This window comes from Barbus barbus (genome assembly GCF_936440315.1).
Source record: "Barbus barbus genome assembly, chromosome: 8".
Classification (NCBI taxonomy): domain Eukaryota; kingdom Metazoa; phylum Chordata; class Actinopteri; order Cypriniformes; family Cyprinidae; genus Barbus; species Barbus barbus.
The window spans coordinates 30,963,028-30,985,603 of NC_136736.1; the positions used below are offsets into that span (position 1 = coordinate 30,963,028).

The following is a 22,576-nucleotide window of genomic DNA, read 5'->3' on the forward strand; positions in this document are numbered from 1 at the left end:
TGTAACCTTGGCTACCCAGTGGAAGAAAAAATAAATAAAATCGGTAGAGAAACAGAAAAGGTACTGGTAATTTTCTCATTTTTAGTTCACAGATATTTCCATTAATTCTAAAATACAACATATGTTATATATATTATATAATACAATGCATAATTCAAAATAAGGAGAAAAAGATGAAAAGTTCTTCATATTGGAACCTATTTTACAGTATTTTTTGTTTTATAATGCCAGGGCATCGCTGTGCTGCTTCTAAACCGTTCTGAGAGTTTTAGTGTGTTGCTATGGGGTTGCTAGGGCCACCTAGGTGATTGCCCAAGTAAAATGGACCCAGAAATCTGAATCTTCTAAATGCAGCCTGAAGGCACCTTCCTTAAAAAAAAGCATCTGGCAAGAACACTTACATGCCATTTTCCATTAATACCATAGACCTCTGTAATGTTTCCATCCTCAGAGATTCATCGCCTCCACTTATCGAGATTACAGTCACCTCTGACTATAAGCAGTGCGACCATCTGCCTTGGCTTCTGCTGCCAGCTCACCACAGGCCTTCACACGCTGGCTGTCGATATGGTACCTTCGTCATGCCTGGCTTTCTCTCTCGCTGCTCTCTGAGCACAGTCAGCAGATATTTAATGCAAAACATAAGAAAACTGTAGTCTACATCATCCAATTTCTTCCCCCAATGTCCACCGATTCTGAACGTCGTAAAGAACCCTTGTTAATTTGCATATTGGATCCCGTTAAAATAGCGTTAATAGTTATGATTGAAGTTATCTTTATAGTTATCATTCTGGCCTCAATGGAACGGTTCACCCAAAAGCGAAAGTTTGCTAAAAAAATCACTCCCCCTCCAAGATGTAAATGAGTTTAGTTTTTTTTATTAATGGGAGCAAATTTGGAGAAATATAGCATCACATCACTTGCTCACCAATGGATCCTCTACAGTGAATGGGTGCCGTCAGAATGAGAGTCCAAACAGCTGATAAAAACACAATAATCCACACCACTTCATCAATTAACATCTTGAAGCGAAAAACTGCATGTTTTAAGAAGAAAAAAAATCCATCAGCTGTTCTAACTTTAAACCGTCGCTTGTGTGTCGAAAAAATACATAATAAAGCTTCCTCCAGTGAAAAAGTCCATCGTCTGTTGTCCATCAAAACTGTTTAATTTGCAAACAGTGCTTGATCAGTGCATATTTCTCTCTTGATTCAAACAAGATGAAATTTTTCACTAGAGGAAGCAATATTGATAGAGGACTCATATTTTAGCTGGAAACAAGTTTAAAACATCTTAATGATGGATTTATTACAAACACACAGCTTTTCACAGTAGATGTTAACTGATGGACTGGATTAGAAATTAGATGTGTGGATTATTGATGTTTTTATCAGCTGTTTGGACTCGGCACCCATTCACTGCAGAGGATCCACTGGTGAGTTCCTTTGTGATCTGTTCCTTTACATCAGAAGTGTCTAATGATCTCGAATCCCCCTATAGTTCACAATTTACAAATCAGTGAAAACAATCCCCGTTTAAAAGAACACAAAGCATTTGAAGTTGAAAACCAGCTTATGGGTGTATATTAGCGATACATGGAGGTGCAAGTCAGAGTAACAATGACATTCAACAATAGTTAAATGCTCTAAGTGTTTTTTTTATAGATCATAAAGCAGTAACAGCATGAGCAAAACACAATCACTATTACACAAAGATAACCTCTCTGTAAATATCTGAAAACACAAATCTCTGCGGTCTGGATCAGATGTGTCAGGGTATCTACAGGAGAAGGGGCGAAACGCAAAGCAACAACACCGAGTCCTAACCAAACAACTGAGATGCGACAAACAGTCCACATTGAAATTAAAAATACAATCACAGCAACGCAGAACATATTTGCAACTATATGGCGCAGGATTTCGACCAATCAGATTTTACAGTGGGTGGGGCTAGAACTAAATTCTAATTAGAATGGGATTTTTTCATCTTATGACTGGTTAGGACACAGCGTACAATCGCATAGAATAACTTTTGAATTTAAAGGAATGTCAACCTGCCTCCAATCAATCAACAGATCTGTAAAACGTCCCATGTTACAGGCCTTTAAATATATACATTGTTTTTACATACACATTTCCAGTTTAAAAGATATTTCCCTTTAGTATGATTAATAATTGAAAAAAAATATATATATTGGATCATAAAATCGTATATTCTTTCAGTGAAGTTACAGAGACCTTTGACACTAACATGAAGAGAAATGAATAATCAAATTATTTTAAAATAATCCCAAATATGCTGTTTCATGTTGTCAATTCTAGAAATACCTTGATTTATTGCGAACATCTTGCAAAGATGCATACAAATAAGGCTCAATCCTTCCCTTAGGATTCCCCTCTTATAAATGTTCATTTCAATTAAAAAAGGGAAAATAATTCAGTCAAGCCCAAGCACCAAACCTACCCAAACTTCGTAGTTAAATTTATGTATTTCAGGCAATCTGTGAGCTCTTGATGTAATTTCTACAATGAAACTTCGTTCAAGAGTTTGGAGTCTGTAGGATTTATTATTATTATTATTTTTTAAAGTCAGCACTACTTCAATCTACAGTGTCACACGATCCTTCAGAAATCATTCCAATTTGCGGATTTGCTGCTCAAGAAGCATCTATTATTATTTTTAATGTTGAAAACAATTTGTGCTGATTCATATTTTGTGGAAATAGTCATTTTTTTCACAATTCTTTGATTAGAAAGTTCAATATGACAGTATTTATTTGAAAGAGAACACTTTTAATCAATTGTATTCTTTCTAATTCTTGCTGCATAAAAGTATTAATTAAAAAGAAAAATCATACTGACCCCAAACTCTTGAACAGCAATATATTTGGCATGGTTATGAAATTCCAGAAGTCGTCCTGCAGATGTGCACACAAACAATAGTTAAAAAATGCAACCAATTATAATATATTGAGCCTGAATAGCAGTTAAACTTCTAATTTCTTTACAGGAATATGGGGGGCGGGGGGGGGGGGGGGGGGGGGGGTCAAGCACTAACAACGGGCAGCCTTTCTGATAGCTAAGGTGTGCTACACTGCATTCACAATCTCCTTTGTGCGACAAACGTACTTTACAGATGACATCCTCAAAAATAAGTAAATGGCACAATCCAATATTGATTTCTCAAAACGATTTTCAGTATTTGCATTGCAACTGTAGTCTAGTCTCCCAGAATATAAATCTTGCAGCTTTATTATTTATTTGAGACGTATTTAATAGTAAACTATTCTTCACTCTAACCAATTTGAATAAATAAAACCATCCACTTTCCAGGAATATATTAGTTAAGCTATGATTATGAAAATAAATCTTTAACATAACCAACTTTTCACCTGCTCATCCTCTCCTTCCACACAAAACCTCCCAGCCCTACAAGCAAATAAAACTTCTTCCCATGACCCGATGCATTAAACCTTATGACAACGGTCAGCGTGGGATTGATAAACCAGAAGGCTCCTGTGTCGCAGACATGTGGTCTTTGTCAAAATATACATACAGTAAGTGACTATAACTAAGTCTATTTTAAACTGCTTTTGAAATCTGAGTGGCTGGATTTGAGGCTGAAGGCCATTTGGATCTGTCAAAAAAAAAAAAACTCATTACCGTCGCTTATAGGATTTGCATTGAACATTTTGGGCATTCACCTGCTCAGGAAATAAAAGCCCACCAACAATCACAGTGATCTCACTCCCGAAAACAACAAAATAAAGGCATAGCTGACCGCAACATTCCCTTTCACGAATCATTTGTGTCAGTATATGGTATCTACAAGGACTATAAATAAAATAAACAGTTTAGATGACGTGAAGCTAGGAATCGTGCTGCTGACTGGTTGGGGGCGTGTCTGTGGAAGCCCCGCCCACTTCCTGTTCATCAACACCAAGGCCCAACCCCTCATCCATTTGTTCCAGTTCGCTTTGGTCCAGAAGCTCAAAGTCCTCTTCCTCGGCGGGTACGAGCGTGACATCCGGTTGCTCTTCGGTGCTTGCTTCGGTGACGTCCTCTTCCTCTACGCTGGCTTGCTGGGTGGACGGCGACTCGAGGGGCAATTCCATCGGGCAAGGAGGCGTTTCGGTGGGAAGAAATGAAGCCATTGACGAGCCCTCGCTGGCCTCAGTAGACCGCAGCAGGGCTGAGAGAGTGTTCTGTACTACGGTAGAGATTGCTGTGCTCACTATCTCCTCGCTGAGGGCTTCCAGGGACCGAGCGGGTTTCGAAACATCCGCGCCCAATCCCCCTCCCTCTTTTTCAGTACCCACAATGCTTTGGTCCGCCCCCGCCGCTTGTCCGTGTCCGTTGAAGTGTGTGTTGACAAAGTGGAGTGGAGATGCTAAGTGCTGGATGAGGAGGCTGGCTGGAGACAGCGGCTCCTCCTGGAGCTCGGATCCGGACGCTCCTGTCTGCTCGGACCCACGCACGCCCAGCGGGAAACGGAACAGACCCGGTTCAATAGAAGGGAGCTCGTCCACCGATGGGAACTCTGCTAGGTCTCTAGAGAACGCCTCCTCCGGTTCACTGTGCACGCTCTGCTGATCCAGGTCTGCTGATGGAAAAAGGCATTTTCTGGAGTAAAACCATTAATAAAGTAGAAGGTAAAGCCTTTTTCAATTATAAAATAATTAGTAAGCCATTCTTGGTTGAACGTGTTAAAGTGACATTCTTTAGAAATTATTTACTCAGATTCAAATTACACCAAAAAGGTTTTATTTACGATTTCACACATAAATTTGAATTTGTGCAAGAACGTTTTTAACATTCGAAGTTCAAAAATTTGAACAAACAACAGAAATATGAATTTAGCTAAAAATTTAAATTTTGTTGTCTGGCTTTTTTACTAACATACCGTCTGGACTAGCAGAGCGTTTTCACAGCATGGCATTTCATGTTTCTAATATATCTGCATTTTCATTTTTCATTTATTATTGCTCAGTAAAAATTACCACTTTTTAGGTATAATTTGACAGTTAAAGAAAACATTTTTAAATGTTATTTTAAATAATTTTGAGATACACTACTGTTTCACTGCTCAAAACTTGGGCTCAGTCATTTATTTTTTTTTGAAAGAAAAGAATACTTTCATTCAGCAAGGATAAATTAAATTGATCAAAAGTTAGAGTAAATACATTTAGATTTCAATTTCAAATAAATGCTGTTCTTTTAAACTTTCTCTTCATCAAAGAATCCTGAAAAAAAAAATGTATCATGGTTTCCAAAAAAAAAAAAAAAAATGAAGCAGCACAACTGTTTTCAAAATTGATAATAATCAGAAATGTTTCTTGAGCAGCAAATATAAAGACTGCTGATAAATGAGCTTTGCAGGAAAAATGAGCTCAGACGAATTAATATCATTTTAAAATGTATTCAAATAGAACACAGATACTTTAAACTGTAATATTAATATTACAGTTTTTACTGTATTTTTGAACAAATAAACACAGACTTGGTAAGTATAAAAGACTTAAAAAATATAAATAAAAACATGAAAAAAAAAATATAGACCCCATGTAAATAATGTCTGTGGTACTGATCCACTTTTTTAATAAGTCTGACTAAACTACAATTTTATGAAAAAATAAAATAAATAAATAAATATTTTTTATATAAAAAAAAAAAAACTTTCATGCACACAAAAAAGCACCTTCAGAGACGTCTGTGAGCTGTGGTGTGGTGGCTCTGGACACAGAGAATCCTCCACTCTCCAGAATAGATGCCTCCTCATCGGACAGCTCAGAGTCTGTGATGGCCATCGCCAGAGCCGTGGTCTTCACATCCACCTGATCACAGAACGAACCAATCAGAGACCGGAATTACACTACTGTTCAGTGAGAGTGTTTGGAAAGAAATTAATACTTTTATTCAACAAGGATGCATTCAATTAATCAAAAGTGACAGTAAAGACATTTAAAATGTTACAAAAGATATATTTTTCAAATACTGTTATTTTGAATATTCTATTCATCAAAGAATCCTGAAGAAAGAAAATCTAAAATATTAAGCAGCACAACTGCTTTCATCATTGATAATAAAGATAAATGTTTCTGAGCAGCAAATCAGCATATTAGAATGATTTCTGAAGGATCATGTGACACTGAAGACTCCAGAAAACTGTTTAAAAGGTTTAAATATAGAATACGGCCCCTGTAAGACATGAAACCACCAAACTTGAAACTAAGCCCCCTGTATCAGGACACTCACAGTTGGGGTGAAACATGACAGCTCCTCCTCGCTCTCGCTCTCTGTCTCTGCCCTCGGCTCATCACCCTCTTCCTGCTCCTTCTTCGGCTCTGCACACACACACACACACACACTTCTCCTGAGCGCAGTCTAACAGGAAGTGACACGCTAGCAACCTGGTTTGCAAAGAGTCTATAACTATGATATCTGCAGAAAGAGCGCATAATATATTGTCACTAATATTCAACAGTTTTTATTGTTATTATTAGTCCCATATTGGATGCAGATAATATGAGGGATTATTTATTCAGGTTCAAGCGGTAAACTCATGCCATTACTGTATCTAAAATGTCTTGATGCCTGATTTCACTTTAAGCATGAAAATAGTGGCATAAATTATCAGATATATCATATTTATTATGAGCAATTATATAACGGTCTATAAAATAAAATTACTGGCACAAAATCTGTATATATAGGATTATACTTACCACTATTGTTAAACAACAATATTGTGTTTATTTTGGGTTTTGAAAAATGTAAAAGTTAAATTTAGCAAGCTAGGACAGTAAACAAAGGCAACGCTCTCACTTCTCTTGTCGTATTTGCGGCGCTGTGTGTCTCCTTTCATGCTGTAGTCGAGTTTCATCAGTATGGGCTCCAGTCCGGTGTACATTTTCTGGATCAGCTCATGGTAAACCACCAGCGGCCACAGCAGCACACTCAGCACTAATGCAGCACAGAGAGAACACTATTAACCTCTGCATATACAGGACTGTTCAAAAGTTTGGGGTCAGTAAGAGTCACTTTTTATAAGAAATTATACTTTTACCCAACAAGGATGCATTCAATTGATCAAAAGTAACACATACTGTTACAAAAGATGTCTATTTCAAATAAATGCTGTTCTTTTGAACTTTTTTAAAGAATCCTGGGAACTGTTTCGAACACATAATCAGAAATGTTTCTTGAGCTGCAAATCAGCATATTAGAGTGATTTCTGAAGCATCATGTGACACTGAAGACTGGAGTAACGATGCTGAAAATTCAGCTTGGCGTCACAGGAATAAATTACATTTTAAAATATATTAATGAATATATAATATAATAATATTTCACAGTATTACTGTATATTCGATCCAATAAATGCATCCTTGTTGAGCATAGGAAGCTTTTTAGTGTAGGTGTAGGGAAGGCTTTATTGTCCAAATAAGGTGGCATCATCCATTTAATAATTTAAATTAAAACTATAATTTACACTCAATATGTTATTGCGTACTGTTTTATAATGTACTACAATACTGAGGTGCAGATAATTGCCACTATTTGCAATAAGCAGTATAAATAGCAGAAAATCTTGCTATTTGAACAGTGCAAATATAATCTATAGCTATTTGCACTTATCGTAAAAAAAAAATTCTGCTATTTTCACTGGGTGTAAATAGTATCTATCGCTAAAAAAATATGCACACTTAGTGCAAATAGCCACTGCCAAAAAAACAACAACCTACATTTTAAATAAACATCTTAATAATCCTTTTTCTTCATTCAATTTTTTTCTTTTTCCAAATATGACCTGGATATGAAGAAATGCATTGCTGACATATGTTGACACCAATTTGAATTGTTGCATTTTTTAACCCAAACAGAAATGCTGTTTCCTCTCTAGAGTAATATATTCATCTTTATTTTGCTTCTTTAAGTTATAGCAATGCAAAATACATCCAGAGTGTTATGTAAGCGCAGAGGTGGACTTGAAAAGCTGTGTGCTGTGCATTTGAGTAGCTGATGCAAAAGGGCAGAATATACGGAAATAAACAAGGTAGCTCACATATGATGTAGGAGATCATTATCCCAGGAATGTAATGTCCAACCACAGCCAGGATGAAACATCCTGAACACATCATGATGCAGAACTGATGAGGAGAAACAGAACAATTGATCAGTAAACACTTTCTGGACATATAATGTGTGGGTCTTTTTTTATTGAAGTCTCTTTGAGCTCATCAAGGCTGCATTTATTTGATCAAAAACAGCAAAATTATGAAATATTGTTATAATATTATTTTTTTCCAGTGATGAAAGAAGCTGAATTTTCAGCATCATTACTTCAGTCTTCAATGTCACATGATCATTCAGAAATCATTCTAATATACTGATTTGCTCAAGAAACACTTATTAATAATGCTGAAAACAGATGTGCTGCTTCATATTACTATGAAAACCATGATACGTTTTTTTCTTTCAGGATTCTTTCATAAATAGAAAGTTTGAAAGAACTACATTTATATGAAATAGAAATCTTTTACAACATTTTCAATGTTTTTACTGTTACTTTAAATCAATGAATGCATCCTTACTAAAAAAAAAAAAAATCGAATAAAATCTTACTGACCCCAAACTTTTAAACAGTGAAGATTTTTGAGAAATAGAAAACATTTCAATTCCAAGACAAAAAGGAAGAAAGTCATGCAGATTTTGAATGAATTTGAATTTGTGTGTTATTTTGAAACACGTTTCAAATATATTTAGATGATAGAATGTCTCTCCTCACCTTGCCGTGGTTTTGCTGTTTGTACTGAAGCATTTCTTGGATGTAAAGGCTGAAGGTGAGGTAACTCTCGGCGAGATGATGGCTGAGCTCCTCGACGCTTAGCAGACGTGGCTGATCGGTCAGCGCTTCTCTGTAACAAGCATGCACAAATGAACAGTCAGGACAAATTTAAACTAATTTCATATGGAAGCAAACTTGGGATACAGCATATGAAACAATTCTGAAAGTGAGCAGTGCAAACACATAAGGGACACATACCGCTCAATGACAGACGGCTCAGGATGCCACACTGTAGAGAACACAGGAGCAGTGAGTGAGAGCAAATAAAAGAGGCTCCTGCACTAAACTATGAATGCATGGGCCTCTCAATGGTACAATGTTCAAGAAATTCTCATTAAAAAAAAAAAAAAAAAAAAAAATCAAGCTGAATGCCTCCTTGTTTTGTGACGACACAGACATGTTTTACAATAACGGTGTCACTCATTTCTATGTTTTTGAAAGAAGTCTCTTCTGCTCCCCAAGGATACATTTAATGAAAAACACAAAAACAGTAATATTGTGAAATATTAGAAGACTGTTTTCTACTGTACTATATTTTAAAATGTAATTTATTCCTGTGAAGCAAAGCTAAATTTTCAGCAGGTTTTTTTTTTATTATAATTTATTATCCGTAATGAAAACAGTTGTTAATATTTTGTGGAAAAAGTCAAACAGTTTTCAGGATTATCTGATGAACAAAGTTCAAAAGAACAGCATATATTTGAAATAAAAATATTTTGTAGCATTGTAAATGTCTGTTACTTTCAATTCATTTAATGTCCCTTTGCTCAAATGGAATTTCTTTCAAAAAACAATCTGTTTTTAAATTGGATGCAGATCATATACATTTTGTACGTTTGTCCACTGACAAAGAAATAATCAGTCTGTAATTTTAATGGTAGGTTTATTTGAATAGTGAGAGACAGAATAACAACAAATAAATCCAGAAAAAATGCATTTAAAAAAAAAGGTATAAATTGAGTCAAATAAGTATTTGACCCCTTTGCAAAACATGGCTTTGTACTTTGTGGCAAAACCCTTGTTGGCAATCACTGAGGTCAGACGTTTCTTGTAGTTGGCCACCAGGTTTGCACACATCTCAGGAGGGATTTTGTCCCACTTCTCTTTGCAGATCCTCTCCAAGTCATTAAGGTTTCGAGGCTGACGTTTGGCACATGTGCTTTCTTGAGCAGGGGGACCTTGCTGGCGCTGCAGGATTTCAGTCCTTCACGGTGCAGTGTGTTACCAATTGTTTTCTTGGTGACTATGGTCCCAGCTGCCTTGAGATCATTGACAAGATCCTCCCGTGTAGTTCTGGGCTGATTCCTCACCGTTCTCATGATCATTGAAACTCCACGAGGTGAGATCTTTCATGAAGCCCCAGACTGAGGGACATTGATAGTTATTTTGTGTTTCTGCCATTTGCAAATAATCGCACCAGCTGTTGTCTCCTTCTCACCAAGCTGCTTGGCGATGGTCTTGTAGCCCATTCCAGCCTTGTGTAGGTCTACAATCTTGTCCCTGACATCCTTGAACAGCTCTTTGGTCTTGACCAAGGTGGAGAGTTTGGAATCTCATTGATTGTTTGCTTCTGTTGACAGGTTGTCTTTTATCTATTACCCTTTAAGAGAGTGTTCCTAATCTTAGCTCCTTACCTGCATAAAAGACATCTGGGAGCCAAAAATCTTGCTGATTGATAGGGGATCAAATACTTATTTGACTCATTAAAATGCAAATCAATTTATAACTTTTTTGAAATGCATTTTTTTTTTGTTATTCTGTCTGTCACTGTTCAAATAAACCTACCATTATAATTATAGACTGATCATTTCTTTGTCAGTGGGAAAACATACAAAATCAGCAGGGGATCAAAAAAATATTCCCTCCACTATATATATATATATATATATATATATATATATATATATATATATATATGTATGTATATATTATATTAGGGTATATGAATTAAAAAATATATCACTTTTTTATGTACATTTAGTGGAAAATAGTGTGCAAAACATGCCTTAATTGTATCTAGATTTTTACTGCTTTTTAGTTCTTATTAAACATTTTAAATCTACTTAAACAACCATGACTAGATACCAAATTTAGAAAAATACATTTCAGAGCAAATGCATTTAGTAACATATGAAGTATCCTCAAAATGCTGCAAAACACACAATATGTTTTCATGGCATTCAGCTTTTAATGTTGTGTCATCTTTTCTAAAATCTTTGTAAAAAGTCTACCAGGGGGTGGGTTCTAAATTTGTACAGCTGCTTTTGTTTTATACTACTATTCCAGGAAGAAAACTCAAACAGTTAACAAAATAACAAAAAAAACACAATATGTTATATAAGCTATACATAAGCTGTATTGCCCAGTCCTATGGTTTATACAGTATATAGTCTGTGAATGCATTACCAGTGATCTGTGGCAGCTTGTCTTTCCATCTCTCCAGTAAAGTCAGTCCAATGAGAGACACACTCAGGAGGAACAAGGGTCTCAAATATGTGGATGTCAGGAGCCTAAAACACACATACATCTGTTCAAACATCACAATCTGCATCTAATCCAATTACAAAAACAACCTATGACTCATTCATATGACAGAAATAAGTCATGTTTGTCACATCCCATATGGATAGTTACCACAGTTCCTGTGTACTAACCGAAATGTAACTGTGGTATTATTTGTAAACAAAGTTAATGATAACCATTAATAACTTCTAAATGACTGTGTGTCTAAATGACTTCTATATGGCTGTGGAGTCAAGACATTTGCAAATATGATTAAAAGATGAATATGAGACAAAACTACAGAATGTCACATTTTATTATTGGGTGATTCAACACATAGATGTTTTACCAGCTAAGAAGTTCAGCACTTTTAGAGTTTCATCCCTCTATCTGATGTGAGCATAAAGGTCTCTGCACACTGAGTCCGAAATTTTCGCATGCGTTTTTTCGCATTCGCAATCTTAAAAATTGGTCATGCACAGAGACCTTGCACACTGAGTCCGATGCATTTTAATTAATCCGTTGCGAAAAAATTCGCAAAACTATACAAAATGTCTTCAAGCAGTGAGGATGATTTTGTTGTCCTCTCTCTTTTTAAAAAAAGAAAAAGAAAAAGGAAATATTGGGTCCATCCAATCCTTAGATTGCGCAGAGAGGAAGGAGAGTACCACCTCCTTATTAAAGAGCTGCGGGATTATCCAGAGAGATTCAAAGTTTATTTCAGGATGTCAGTGCCTCAGTTTGATACTTTGCTAGCGATACTGAATCCACATATTAAAAAGAAGACCACCAATTTCCGTGAACCAATTTATCCTGAACAGAGGTATGGATACACCAACAGACACACACACACCGAACTGCGGCATCGGAAAGGTGCGCGCCAGGCATTAAAAAAATAGGCTACAGCAGTTCTTTATATTCTGTATCTTTGTATTTCGCAATTTGTTTGTCATAAAGTGCTCTGTGCTGCAAGACGAAGTGTATTAATTTGTCTGACACTATTTTGGATTTTGGCTTTCGCTTGTACGGTGGCTCTGAATGGTCAAAACACCTTCTCAAAGCATCTCAAAATGCTTTATACGGATGCGAAAAACGCAAAAAATCGAACCCGATCCGAATTTTTTTTTGACGGACGAAAATTTCGGAGGCAGTGTGCAAACGTGATTGACAAAACGTGAGGTCGTATTTATTTTTCAACGGGCGAAAATTTCGGACGAAAAATTCGGACTCAGTGTGCAATGGCCTTAAGTATTGGAACAGTTGCCTCACAGGTCTTTCTAAGTGATCAGTTACTACAATGTAAATTAGTGAGTGTACAGCTTGTATAACAGTGTAAATATGCTGTCCCCTCAAAATAACTCAACACAGCCATTAATGTCTAAACTGCTGGCCACAAAAGTGAGTACATCCCTAAGTAAATTAGCCATTTTCTCTCCCCGGTGTCATGCGACTCGTTAGTGTTACAAGGTCTCAGGTGTGAATGGGGAGCAGGTGTGTTAAATGTGGTGTTATCGCTCTCACTCTCTCATACTGGTCACTGGAAGTTCAACATGGCACCTAATGGAAAATAACTCTCTGAGGATCTGGAAAAAAAGAATTGTTGCTCTACATAAAGATGGCGTAGGCTATAAGAAGATTACCAAGACCCTGAAACTGAGCTGCAGGACGGTGGCCAAGACCATACAGTGGTTTAACAGGACAGGTTCCACTCAGAACAGGCGTCGCTATGGTCGACCAAAGAAGTTGAGTGCACATGCTCAGCGTCATATCCAGATGTTGTGTTTGGGAAATAGACGTACGAGTGCTGCTAGCATTGCTGTAGAGGTTGAAGGGGTGGGGGGTCAGCCTGTCAGTGCTCAGACCATACGCCGCACACTGCATCAAATTGGTCTGCATGGCTGTCGTCCCAGAAGGAAGCCTCTTCTAAAGATGATGCACAAGAAAGCCCGCAAACAGTTTGCTGAAGACAAGCAGACTAAGGACATGGATTACTGGAACCATGTCCTGTGGTCTGATGAGACCAAGATAAACTTATTTGGTTCAGATGTTGTCAAGCGTGTGTGGCGGCAACCAGGAGAGGAGTACAAAGACAAGTGTGTCTTGCTTACAGTCAATCATGGTGGTGGGAGTGTCATGGTCTGGGGCTGCATGCGTGCTGCCGGCACTGGGGAGCTACAGTTCATTGAGGGAACCATGAATGCCAACATGTACTGTGACATACTGAAGCAGAGACTGGGCCGCAGGGCAGTATTCCAACATGATAACGACCCCAAACACACCTCCAAGACCACCACTGCCTTGCTAAAGAAGCTGAGGGTAAAGGTGATGGACTGGCCAAGCATGTCTCCAGACCTAAACCCTATTAAGCATCTGTGGGGCTTCCTCAAACAGAAGGTGGAGGAGCGCAAGGTCTCTAACATCCACCAGCTCTGTGATGTCGTCATGGAGGAGTGGAAGAGGACTCCAGTGGCAACCTGTGAAGCTCTGGTGAACTCCGTGCCCAAGAGGGTTAAGGCAGTGCTGGAAAATAATGGTGGCCACACAAAATATTGATACTTTGGGCCCAATTTGGACATTTTCACTTAGGGGTGTACTCACTTTTTGTGTCCAGCGGTTTAGACATTAATGGCTGTGTGTTGAGTTATTTTGAGGGGACAGCAAATTTACACTGTTATACAAGCTGTACACTCACTACTTTACATTGTAGCAAAGTGTCATTTCTTCAGTGTTGTCACATGAAAAGATATAATACAATATTTACAAAAATGTAAACTCACTTCTGTGAGATACTGTGTGTGTGTGTGTATATATAATTTTGTAAATAGATCTTGAATTACACACACACGCACACACATATATATATATATATATATATACACACGTGTGTGTGCGTGCTTGTAATTCAAGATCTAGTTACAAAATGTCATGGTAGTACCACAGGAAATGTTCAAAGCAAACATTGTATTACCCTGGTACTTGTCCAATGGCATACCATAATCATTTACCACTTACAAAAAGTACCATGGTATCACCATGTTTTTTGGACATGACGCTATCATAGGTTTTTAAACATATCAGTGTATTCTTAAATCATAGAGTAGTACTATGGTATATATCAAAGTACCATGGTATTTCTGTCTGATACTATGACTGTACCTGTCATGGTATGGCACAGTAATCATATGGTAGTATTATGGTAAGTACGTCCAAAAACCCAAAGTAATACCATGGTATTACAACAGCAAAGTATCATTACCATGGTGTTTACATGGTCGCCCAGGAATACATGGTAATATCCAAAACCATAGCACATGTCCGAAAAACAGTAAGTTAACAGTAATAAGAGTATTATTCGCTAAGCAGCGCGGGGGGACTTCGACCTGAAGCGGCTACTAACGAGCAGATTAACCAGATTAACCAGAACTAACTACTGGTCAGGATTAACACCGTCGCTTCCAAACGAGCAGCTTTATTCTCTCGTGTCTCACCAGAACAGCGTGTTGAGCGCTAGCGCGGCGATGATGCTGTACAGCGGCCTCTCCCACACCAGCAGCCGCTGCACGCAGAGCACCGCGGGCTCACACTGCGCCAGCCAGCCGCCTAGACGCTCCCGCAGCCGCCGCAGCTCCGGCTCATCCTCGCCGCCGCCGGGCGCGGGGAACCAGGCCTCCAGACCCGCCGAGGACACCGAGGCCCGTCTGATCGCCATTCTCACTCGTCCAGCGTTGTTTGTGTGTGTTGACGACGGGGTTTGGTCAGGAGGAGAGGCTAGGCGAGGATTATTAGAAAAAACAGAAACACCGTGGATCTTAGAGGCTCTCAGAGTCACGTGTTCAGTGTTTACTGCGCCCTTGGGTGACATCTGCTGGCTGCACCACAAACACACGCTTATGAAATTAAACTAAATATTATTTATTTTTATTGACATATTTATATTAACGATTAATATTAGTGGTGGGCAACGATTAATTGCATCCAAAATAAAATATTTTGTTTATATACTGTGTGTGTATTGTATATTTATTATGTATATATAAAGACACACAGTGCAGTATATATTTAAAATATTTACATGCATACATGTTATATATCCTTCTGACAACCAGGGGAAAAAAGTTTTGTGAATGTATCATTTTTTATGTCATTACATTGTTTAGAGCATAAGAAAAATGTGAAAAATTAAAATTTTGAAAAATATTTTATTAATATATATTTAATATATAATCATAACATGCTTATGATTATACATACACTTAAACATATACATACATTTGTGTATTTACTGTGTATATACATAATAAATATACACAGTACACATATTATATAAACAAAAACGTATTTTGGATGTGATTAATCGTTGCGCTGCACTAATTAATATGTTATATTTTTTTAGCAGAGAGAATGGATATTATCCTTACTGGGCTTCAGTAGATGTATAGAAACAGAAATATGTATATTAAGATCTATTTCAATGGAACTACATTTAATAACATTAAATATAAAGCTGTTTTGTTTTATTTAAACAAAATGTAATTAAATATTCATTTATTTAAATATGATTAAATATAAAATACTTAATTCGATATTAAAACATAGAATAAAATAGTCAATAAACAAAAATGCATTAAAATATGTATTTTTAATATATACATAAATACATACAGCATCTATCTAAACTTAAAATAAAATTATATTTTATTCATTAAACAAAATTTTTTTTATATATATATATATATATATAAACTTCTGTATAAGGTTATTTGTTGAGCAGGCAATCAGGCAAAGAAAGAGCACAGGCAATTGTTTATTAGAAAAACAAAACATGATAATCTGACAATACATGTCATAACGTAGCACAAAGGGCAAACTAGATGATCAATTTGATCAAAACCCAAGCCCATGTGCTCAATCATACATGAAAACAAAATGCAACAGTTTCCTGCCAGTACTCTTTTATCATAAACAATCTCTCAGTTAAATGAGAAATTTGTTGCTTAATATATTATACACTATGTAATCCAAACTGAACATATTTTACAAAATCAATTTATAAAGTAAAAAAGAGCTCCTTTCTTCATTCTTGAACGCAGTCATACTTTATATGCTTTAAAAACCTGAAACCGGATAAGAGAATACACTTACAAAAAGTAGCATGGTATTACCATGCTTTTTTGAACTAGATTATACCATGATATTCCTACTTTGAAGTACAACAACAATATCAGCACAGAGAGGACAGGACAGGACAGTGGCTGTGTTTCCAATCACACTGGTGTTAAATGACTATAACAAGGGGCCCCGGGTCACGCCCCTGACCCACCAGTGTGTTCTCAAACATTCATACAACCAACAAACAGGTCACGCACATGCTCAAACATTCAGGGAGAACTCTAGTCATCAGCAATTTTATATCATTAGCATTGCATATAATTGTTTTCAGTTATTGCTCACTGGTTGTGAATACATAAAAGTAGAGAGAAAATGCATCAGCATTGTGGAAACCAAAATGTATTAGGAGTGGCTGGGATTCATGGCTGCTGGAGCTTTACATAACACAAGACAGAGCGCACTGTCATCAGATAATGACTGTAGTGATTGTATTAACAAAGGCACATAATACTATGGGTTAATGTACAGTACTAGTGAAATGTTTAAACACACCTGACTGAATCTATGTTTCTCATGATTGCATGCTTTATGTTTAAATGCTGGAAATTAGTTTTTTTAACAATACATAATTACAACACTTCCATTTATTTCATTTTATACATTAACTAAAAAAATTAAAATTAATACAAGTAAATAAATAAAACCGAAAAGTGAAACAAAATAACATATTATAAAAATCTGATTAAAAATTCAAATTCAAATAATAAGGGGGAAGTGGCTGCCCACTGCGCCGGGTGTGTGTTCACGGTGTGTGTGTGTGTGTGTGTGTGTGTGTGTTCACTGCTGTATTCAGAGTATGGGTCACCATACTTGGCTGTATGTCACTTTCACTTTAAATAAAACTACAAAACAGAAAAACAAAATAAATAATAAAATAGTATGTAAAACATCCCATGATGCACTTCCAATAAATAAATCATTTTCCCTTTTTTTGGTCACTACATAATTCCATTCCATTTATCTTATTTTATAGTTTTGATGATTTTACTTTTGTTTTGAGTTTGGTGTGTCCAAACTTTTAACTAGTACTATGTGCAGTAGCAGTGCATGTGTTGGCAAAGCTAGGATGGGAAGGCAGAGTAAAGCCTACCTGGATACTAGTGCTGGTTAGATGAGGTAACAGGAGAAAACATATCCTCTCAGGTTAGGAAAACAGAGCATCAATACCTGCTGGAGATAAAACTAGGGCCTGCAGCAGGTCTGAGAGAGAGATTATTCCCCGAACCACATCTTCTCTGTCCACAAGCACCAGCCTATGAACCTGCACACAGAACCAAGATTAAACTCAGCTCAGAAAAATTATCAAATAATAATAATTAAATACATTTAAATAAAAATAAATTATTATTATAATAATGACAGCAAGAAATCAAATTAAACAAAATATAATAAATTAAATTAAAATATGTTATAAAACATGACAAGACAAAAAAATCTAATGCAAAACAAAACAATAGAATAACATTTGCAAAAAAAAAAAAAGACAAAAAAAATTAAATGCAACAGTTTTTGTCAGAACTAATTTCTTATAAACTATAATTAAAAAAAAAAAAAATGTTACATTTTATTTTTAACATAAATGTATCATGTAAAACAGAGATCCTTACTTGCCTGACATTTTTTTCCCATGTTAAATACCAAACAAAACAATAAAACATCTAGAATATAAAATAGAATATAATGTAGCAAAACTACATGGAGATATGCAAAGGATCAATTTATATACATTTTTAATTTCTAACTAATAAGATCAGCCTCGGTTTAGAACGCACTTCCTTACCTCTGCCTTGACTATTCTGTCAATAACAGTTTCCAAAGTCTCGTCAGGGTAACACTTAATGACTCCTTCCACATAACAGCGTCTCCTCCGCACGGCCTCCTGCATGCTCATGCTCAGGTTATTGTAGGTTTTCTGCGCTGCAAGATTCTGCCAAAAGAAACGCTGGCAGTCAACTAAAATATCACCGTACAAGATACTGCTTACAAGTTCCCTCAAAAAAGGAGAAGAGATTCTCACAATCACGTCAAATCTGGAATACAGGGCGACCACCTTGCCTAGAAACAAAAAACAGAAGAAAAAAGGGAGTACACTATTCTGTTTTTGTCCTGTAACATGACTTATTTTACTAGTTTAAGTACTGTTTTAAATACCATCGTCATCCACCACTGGGAGAGCGGATACACGTCGCTCAACAAACACAGAAAGTGCATCGTACACAGTGGCCGTCTGTGAGACAGTCGCCACGTCTGTGAAAGTTCCTATTCCTGCATCTTTAATCTGCATCTTCAAGAAGCGTGGCTTGGGCACCGAGGCTCCCTAAAGAGCAAGAGAAAATCAGATGTATACACATTTATAAACATGCTGAGCTGTAAAATCACGAGTTCAAGTAGAATTAACGATTTGATTTATTCATCTTACAAATATATGAAGGAACTTGAGGATTCTCTTATGGGTCAGTATGTGAAGGACATTTCCAGACTCTGGGTCAATGACCGGCAGCCGGTGGATTTTGTGTTTCAGTAAAGAGTAGACGGCATCAAAGAGGCTGTGTACAGACAGAAAAAAAATTTTTTTTTTGAAAGAAATCAATACTTTTTTTCAGCGAGGATGCATAATATTTATCAAAAGTGACAGTAAAGACTTGCTGTATAATGTTTCAAATGTTTTCTATTTCAAATAAATGCTGCTCTTTTGAACTTTCTATTCATTAATGAATCCTGGAGAAATGTGAGAAATGTTTCTTGAGGACAAATCATCATATTCTAATGATATCTGAAGGATCATGTGACTGAAGACTGGAGTAATGATGCTGGAAATTCAGCTTTACATCACAGGAATAAATTACATTTTAAAATATATCACACTAGAAAAATTGTAATATCTCACAATTTGATCAAATAAATGCAGAAAAACATAAAAAAATCTTACCAACATCAAACTTTTGAATGATAATGTAAATAGGAAAATCTATGTAGCATCTTACGTTCATTATGATTACTGTATAATTATTCTTATGTATAACAATCATACATGGTGCCAGCAACCATGACAACCACCCAGAAACCCGACTGCGCCAGTTAGTTTAGCATAAGCAATATTTTTCATACCTCGCATCCGGTGTGATACTGATGAGACATCGATCGTGATATTGCAGATAGACGTCTACAGAAAGAGAGAGCACATGACAAGACAAAAAATCTAATATAAGTCGTTCATCTCAAGTAACACCGTGCAGTAAATCTATCCTATAATCACACAATGACAGCTGCGTGAGATATATTGAGCCCTGTGGAGATACAGGCATCCTGACAATGTTTCAGTACTAAATATGTCAAGCTAACATCTGTAATGTAAAGAATGCTTATTAAAAAAGTCCATTTTAAGGAGCATTGCTATAATCTTTTATTTTCTCTTTCACAAAGAAAACGAGGAAAATTACACTATCACATTTGTCAAGGTCTTATTTTTTTGATTCAGCGAAACACTTTACATTTGGCATGCTTTAGTAAGTCAAACCCACTGGCTTTTAGAACTTTTATCATTTTAGAAAACTGGTAGTGGCTGTATATACGATAGCTGTGTATGGCATCCCAACATCATCTGTGTAGTTCAGATTATTTACTTTGAAATGAATCATCTCTCCATCTCTCAATCTTGTGCTCCTCCAATTCATAGATCTGAACCTACAAGAGGAAGAAAGTAACTATAAAATATATAATAATTACACAGTATATATAAATATAGACTACTAAGTTTGGGGTCAGTCATATTTTTTGATGTTTTTGAAAAAAGTCTCACCAAAGCTGCATTTATTTGATCGAAGATACAGTAAAATTCTGAAATATTATTTCAATTTAAAACAAACATTCTATATTTGAAAATGTAATTTATTCATGTGATGCAAAGATTAATTGTCAGCATCATTACTCCAGTCTTCATTGTCGCATGATCCTTCAGAAATCATTCTCATATTTGCTGCTCAAGAAACATTTCTTATTATTATGAATGATGAATAGTTGTTCTGCTTAATATTTTTGTGGAAACATGTTTGTGATACATTTTTCGGTTGCACTTTATTTTACACTACGTGTACTTGCATGTACTTACCTAAGAAAGTACTGGTAATATATAAGGTAGGTTCAGGGTTAGTACCTAGTTATTGTAATTAATATGTACTTGACAAACAGGACTGTAAAATAAAATGCTTTAAGATTATTTGATGAATAGAAAGTTTAAAAGAACAGCATTTATTTGAAATATAAATATTTGTAACATTATAAATGTCTTTACTTGATCAATTTAATGTATCATTGCTGAAGAGTATTAAAAGAAAAATGTTAAAAATCTCACTGACCCCAAAATTTGTATTTTGTAAATTATTTGTTTTTATAATTATAGACATATAAATAAAATAAGTGAGGGGTAATAAGAAGAGAGTATCTAGACAATCTAGATTCTTTAATAGTCTTTTTTTTTTTAAATTGGGAAATTAATTTTTTTAATTGTTGTGGAGTTGACTGATTTACATTTTAAAGGCTTTTTTTTTTTTTAAAAGGATCAAAATATCGGGTTGAGGAAATCATTTGCATGAAAAAGACTGAGGCCGAATACTATTGAGTCACTTTGTTATCATCTACCAAAGAAACAATATCTGTCTCATGCAGCACAGTCAATGCAAAATCAATAAGATTCAAACCACGAAGGACAACGCAAGGTGATCGTTAGAGAAGAGGCAGAGATCGCAACCCACCATGGGTGACCTGTAATACCGATGAAGAATATTGATGAAATCTGTGATTGTCAGCATACCTGGGGAAAAAGGCAAGGGAATGAAGGAAACAGGAGAACAATTGAATATAACAAGCACACAGTCTGATCAGTCTTACCCACAAATCTCTGCAGTTTGTTGTCCCATAAAGGGGCCGCTCTCAGGCCATTCGCAACCAAAGCAAAGAAGGCCTTCTTCACCTGTATCGATACAATAGATGTGTGTTCACCTCCTCTAAACAAATATTTTTTAAATGAAATCAGAAAAATGACTGCATCCCAACCTGCAGAGTGGTGTCAAAAATGACTAGTTTGCAGCTGGTGGGGATTGCATCATAACAACAGTGTTTCTTCATGAAGTGCATATAAGCTTTTGCATTTGGATCAGGGTCTGGAGAGACATGAACCACACCAAACAACACTGAATATTGAAAATACAGTATGTAAATAAATACCCATCATCAAATAGACTTTATGTTCATTGACCTACCTATGCTGTTCATTATACAGTCCTCGTGGCAATCGTCCTGTCAGGAACAAAAAAGTACACCATTACATTTTCTTTTAAGGACTAATTTTCTCAAAAATTACAATTCTTGAATTTAAATTACCAAATGCAAATCAGGTAACAATTTTGATAAGCATTATCTTATCAAAACACAGTTTTCATTACATGCCCGTCGTCTAGGGTAACGTTAGGTCTAAAAACAGAAAGTCTCGTCTCCAGACCTCGATCTAAAAGCAGAAGCTTATATGGACTTCATGAATGAAACTTGTTCTGTTTTCATCCCCTTGCCTTGTTTCCCACATCACGCATATATATCTATCTCATTGGACTATTTATTTTAACGCATGCATTTGCTTCACACCCCTGAGAGAAGGTTTACCTGCCGTCTCTTACCTGCGTGCCAGCGTCCATGTGCACTAATCCAGCTTCCTGCGCATGTCCGACCGGTGGACTGACAAAGCGACGGCGCAGTGAAAAGAAGACCACCTATTTTAGGATATTGATGTACGAGTCCGGTTAAAAGCGGTGTAAAGGTGTCTTGTTTGCCACTGACAGCCCGCGCGAGCGCGCGCAGCTTGTTCCAAATATAGCGCGTGGCCTGTGTGATATGCGCGCGACCGCCCATTCCTTCGGTCCAAAATTAACTTACGCCACGCCTTCCAAAGTCCAGCTAAGAAAATTACTCGAAATATGTAGTAATTAAACCGGTTTTAATATTATTTCGTCATTCAGTTTAAGTTATAGTACTAACCTAATCGACAACATTTTAAGTGTCCTTGTTA

General features: G+C 36.3%; 2 protein-coding genes across 5 annotated transcripts; both read right to left on the reverse strand.

Moving 5' to 3' along the window:
* Positions 1 to 1,556: 1,556 nt before the first annotated feature.
* Positions 1,557 to 15,190, reverse strand: LOC306873945 (reticulophagy regulator 2-like). 3 transcript variants are annotated; one of them, XR_013784548.1, is made up of 10 exons: positions 14,838 to 15,170; positions 11,254 to 11,357; positions 9,046 to 9,076; positions 8,788 to 8,917; positions 8,065 to 8,149; positions 6,825 to 6,962; positions 6,255 to 6,343; positions 5,698 to 5,833; positions 2,892 to 4,599; positions 1,639 to 2,554 (listed from the first exon to the last, which is right to left on the reverse strand). XR_013784548.1 is itself a non-coding variant. In XM_079423545.1 (9 exons), the coding sequence occupies exons 1-9, from the start codon at positions 15,056 to 15,058 to the stop codon at positions 3,869 to 3,871; spliced, it is 1,668 nt and encodes a 555-aa protein (XP_079279671.1). In that variant the 5' UTR covers positions 15,059 to 15,190; the 3' UTR covers positions 1,557 to 3,868. The 3 variants fall into 3 exon arrangements, 2 of the variants coding, with proteins under 2 accessions (XP_079279671.1, XP_079279672.1); XM_079423545.1 differs by having other exon boundaries at positions 1,557 to 4,602; positions 14,838 to 15,190; XM_079423546.1 differs by having other exon boundaries at positions 1,557 to 4,599; positions 14,838 to 15,178.
* A 945-nt stretch (positions 15,191 to 16,135) lies between these two features.
* On the reverse strand, positions 16,136 to 22,398 carry LOC306873719 (5'-AMP-activated protein kinase subunit gamma-1-like). Of its 2 annotated transcripts, none has more exons than XR_013784524.1 (13): positions 22,188 to 22,398; positions 21,777 to 21,813; positions 21,571 to 21,677; positions 21,406 to 21,487; positions 21,270 to 21,328; positions 20,142 to 20,202; positions 19,627 to 19,681; positions 18,938 to 19,064; positions 18,670 to 18,835; positions 18,536 to 18,573; positions 18,299 to 18,445; positions 17,609 to 17,779; positions 16,136 to 16,463 (listed from the first exon to the last, which is right to left on the reverse strand). XR_013784524.1 is itself a non-coding variant. In XM_079423202.1 (13 exons), the coding sequence occupies exons 1-13, from the start codon at positions 22,203 to 22,205 to the stop codon at positions 16,456 to 16,458; spliced, it is 999 nt and encodes a 332-aa protein (XP_079279328.1). In that variant the 5' UTR covers positions 22,206 to 22,398; the 3' UTR covers positions 16,136 to 16,455. The 2 variants fall into 2 exon arrangements, 1 of the variants encoding a protein (XP_079279328.1); XM_079423202.1 differs by having other exon boundaries at positions 17,686 to 17,779.
* Positions 22,399 to 22,576: the final 178 nt, after the last annotated feature.

Excerpts from the sequence above, each read along its gene's own strand:
- LOC306873719 (XM_079423202.1), bottom strand. Across the intron at positions 21,488-21,570 it reads TTTTTGACACCACTCTGCAG|GTGAAGAAGGCCTTCTTTGC; the intron begins GTTGGGATGCAG and ends GTATCGATACAG. Across the intron at positions 18,446-18,535 it reads ATTCCAGATTTGACGTGATT|AATCTTGCAGCGCAGAAAAC; the intron begins GTGAGAATCTCT and ends TTCTTTTGGCAG.
- LOC306873945 (XM_079423545.1), bottom strand. The coding sequence starts at position 15,058 with ATGGCGATCAGACGGGCCTCGGTGTCCTCGGCGGGTCTGGAGGCCTGG. Across the intron at positions 11,358-14,837 it reads GCGCTCAACACGCTGTTCTG|GCTCCTGACATCCACATATT; the intron begins GTGAGACACGAG and ends TGTGTGTTTTAG. Across the intron at positions 6,963-8,064 it reads AATGATCTCCTACATCATAT|TGCTGAGTGTGCTGCTGTGG; the intron begins GTGAGCTACCTT and ends GTGCTGCATTAG.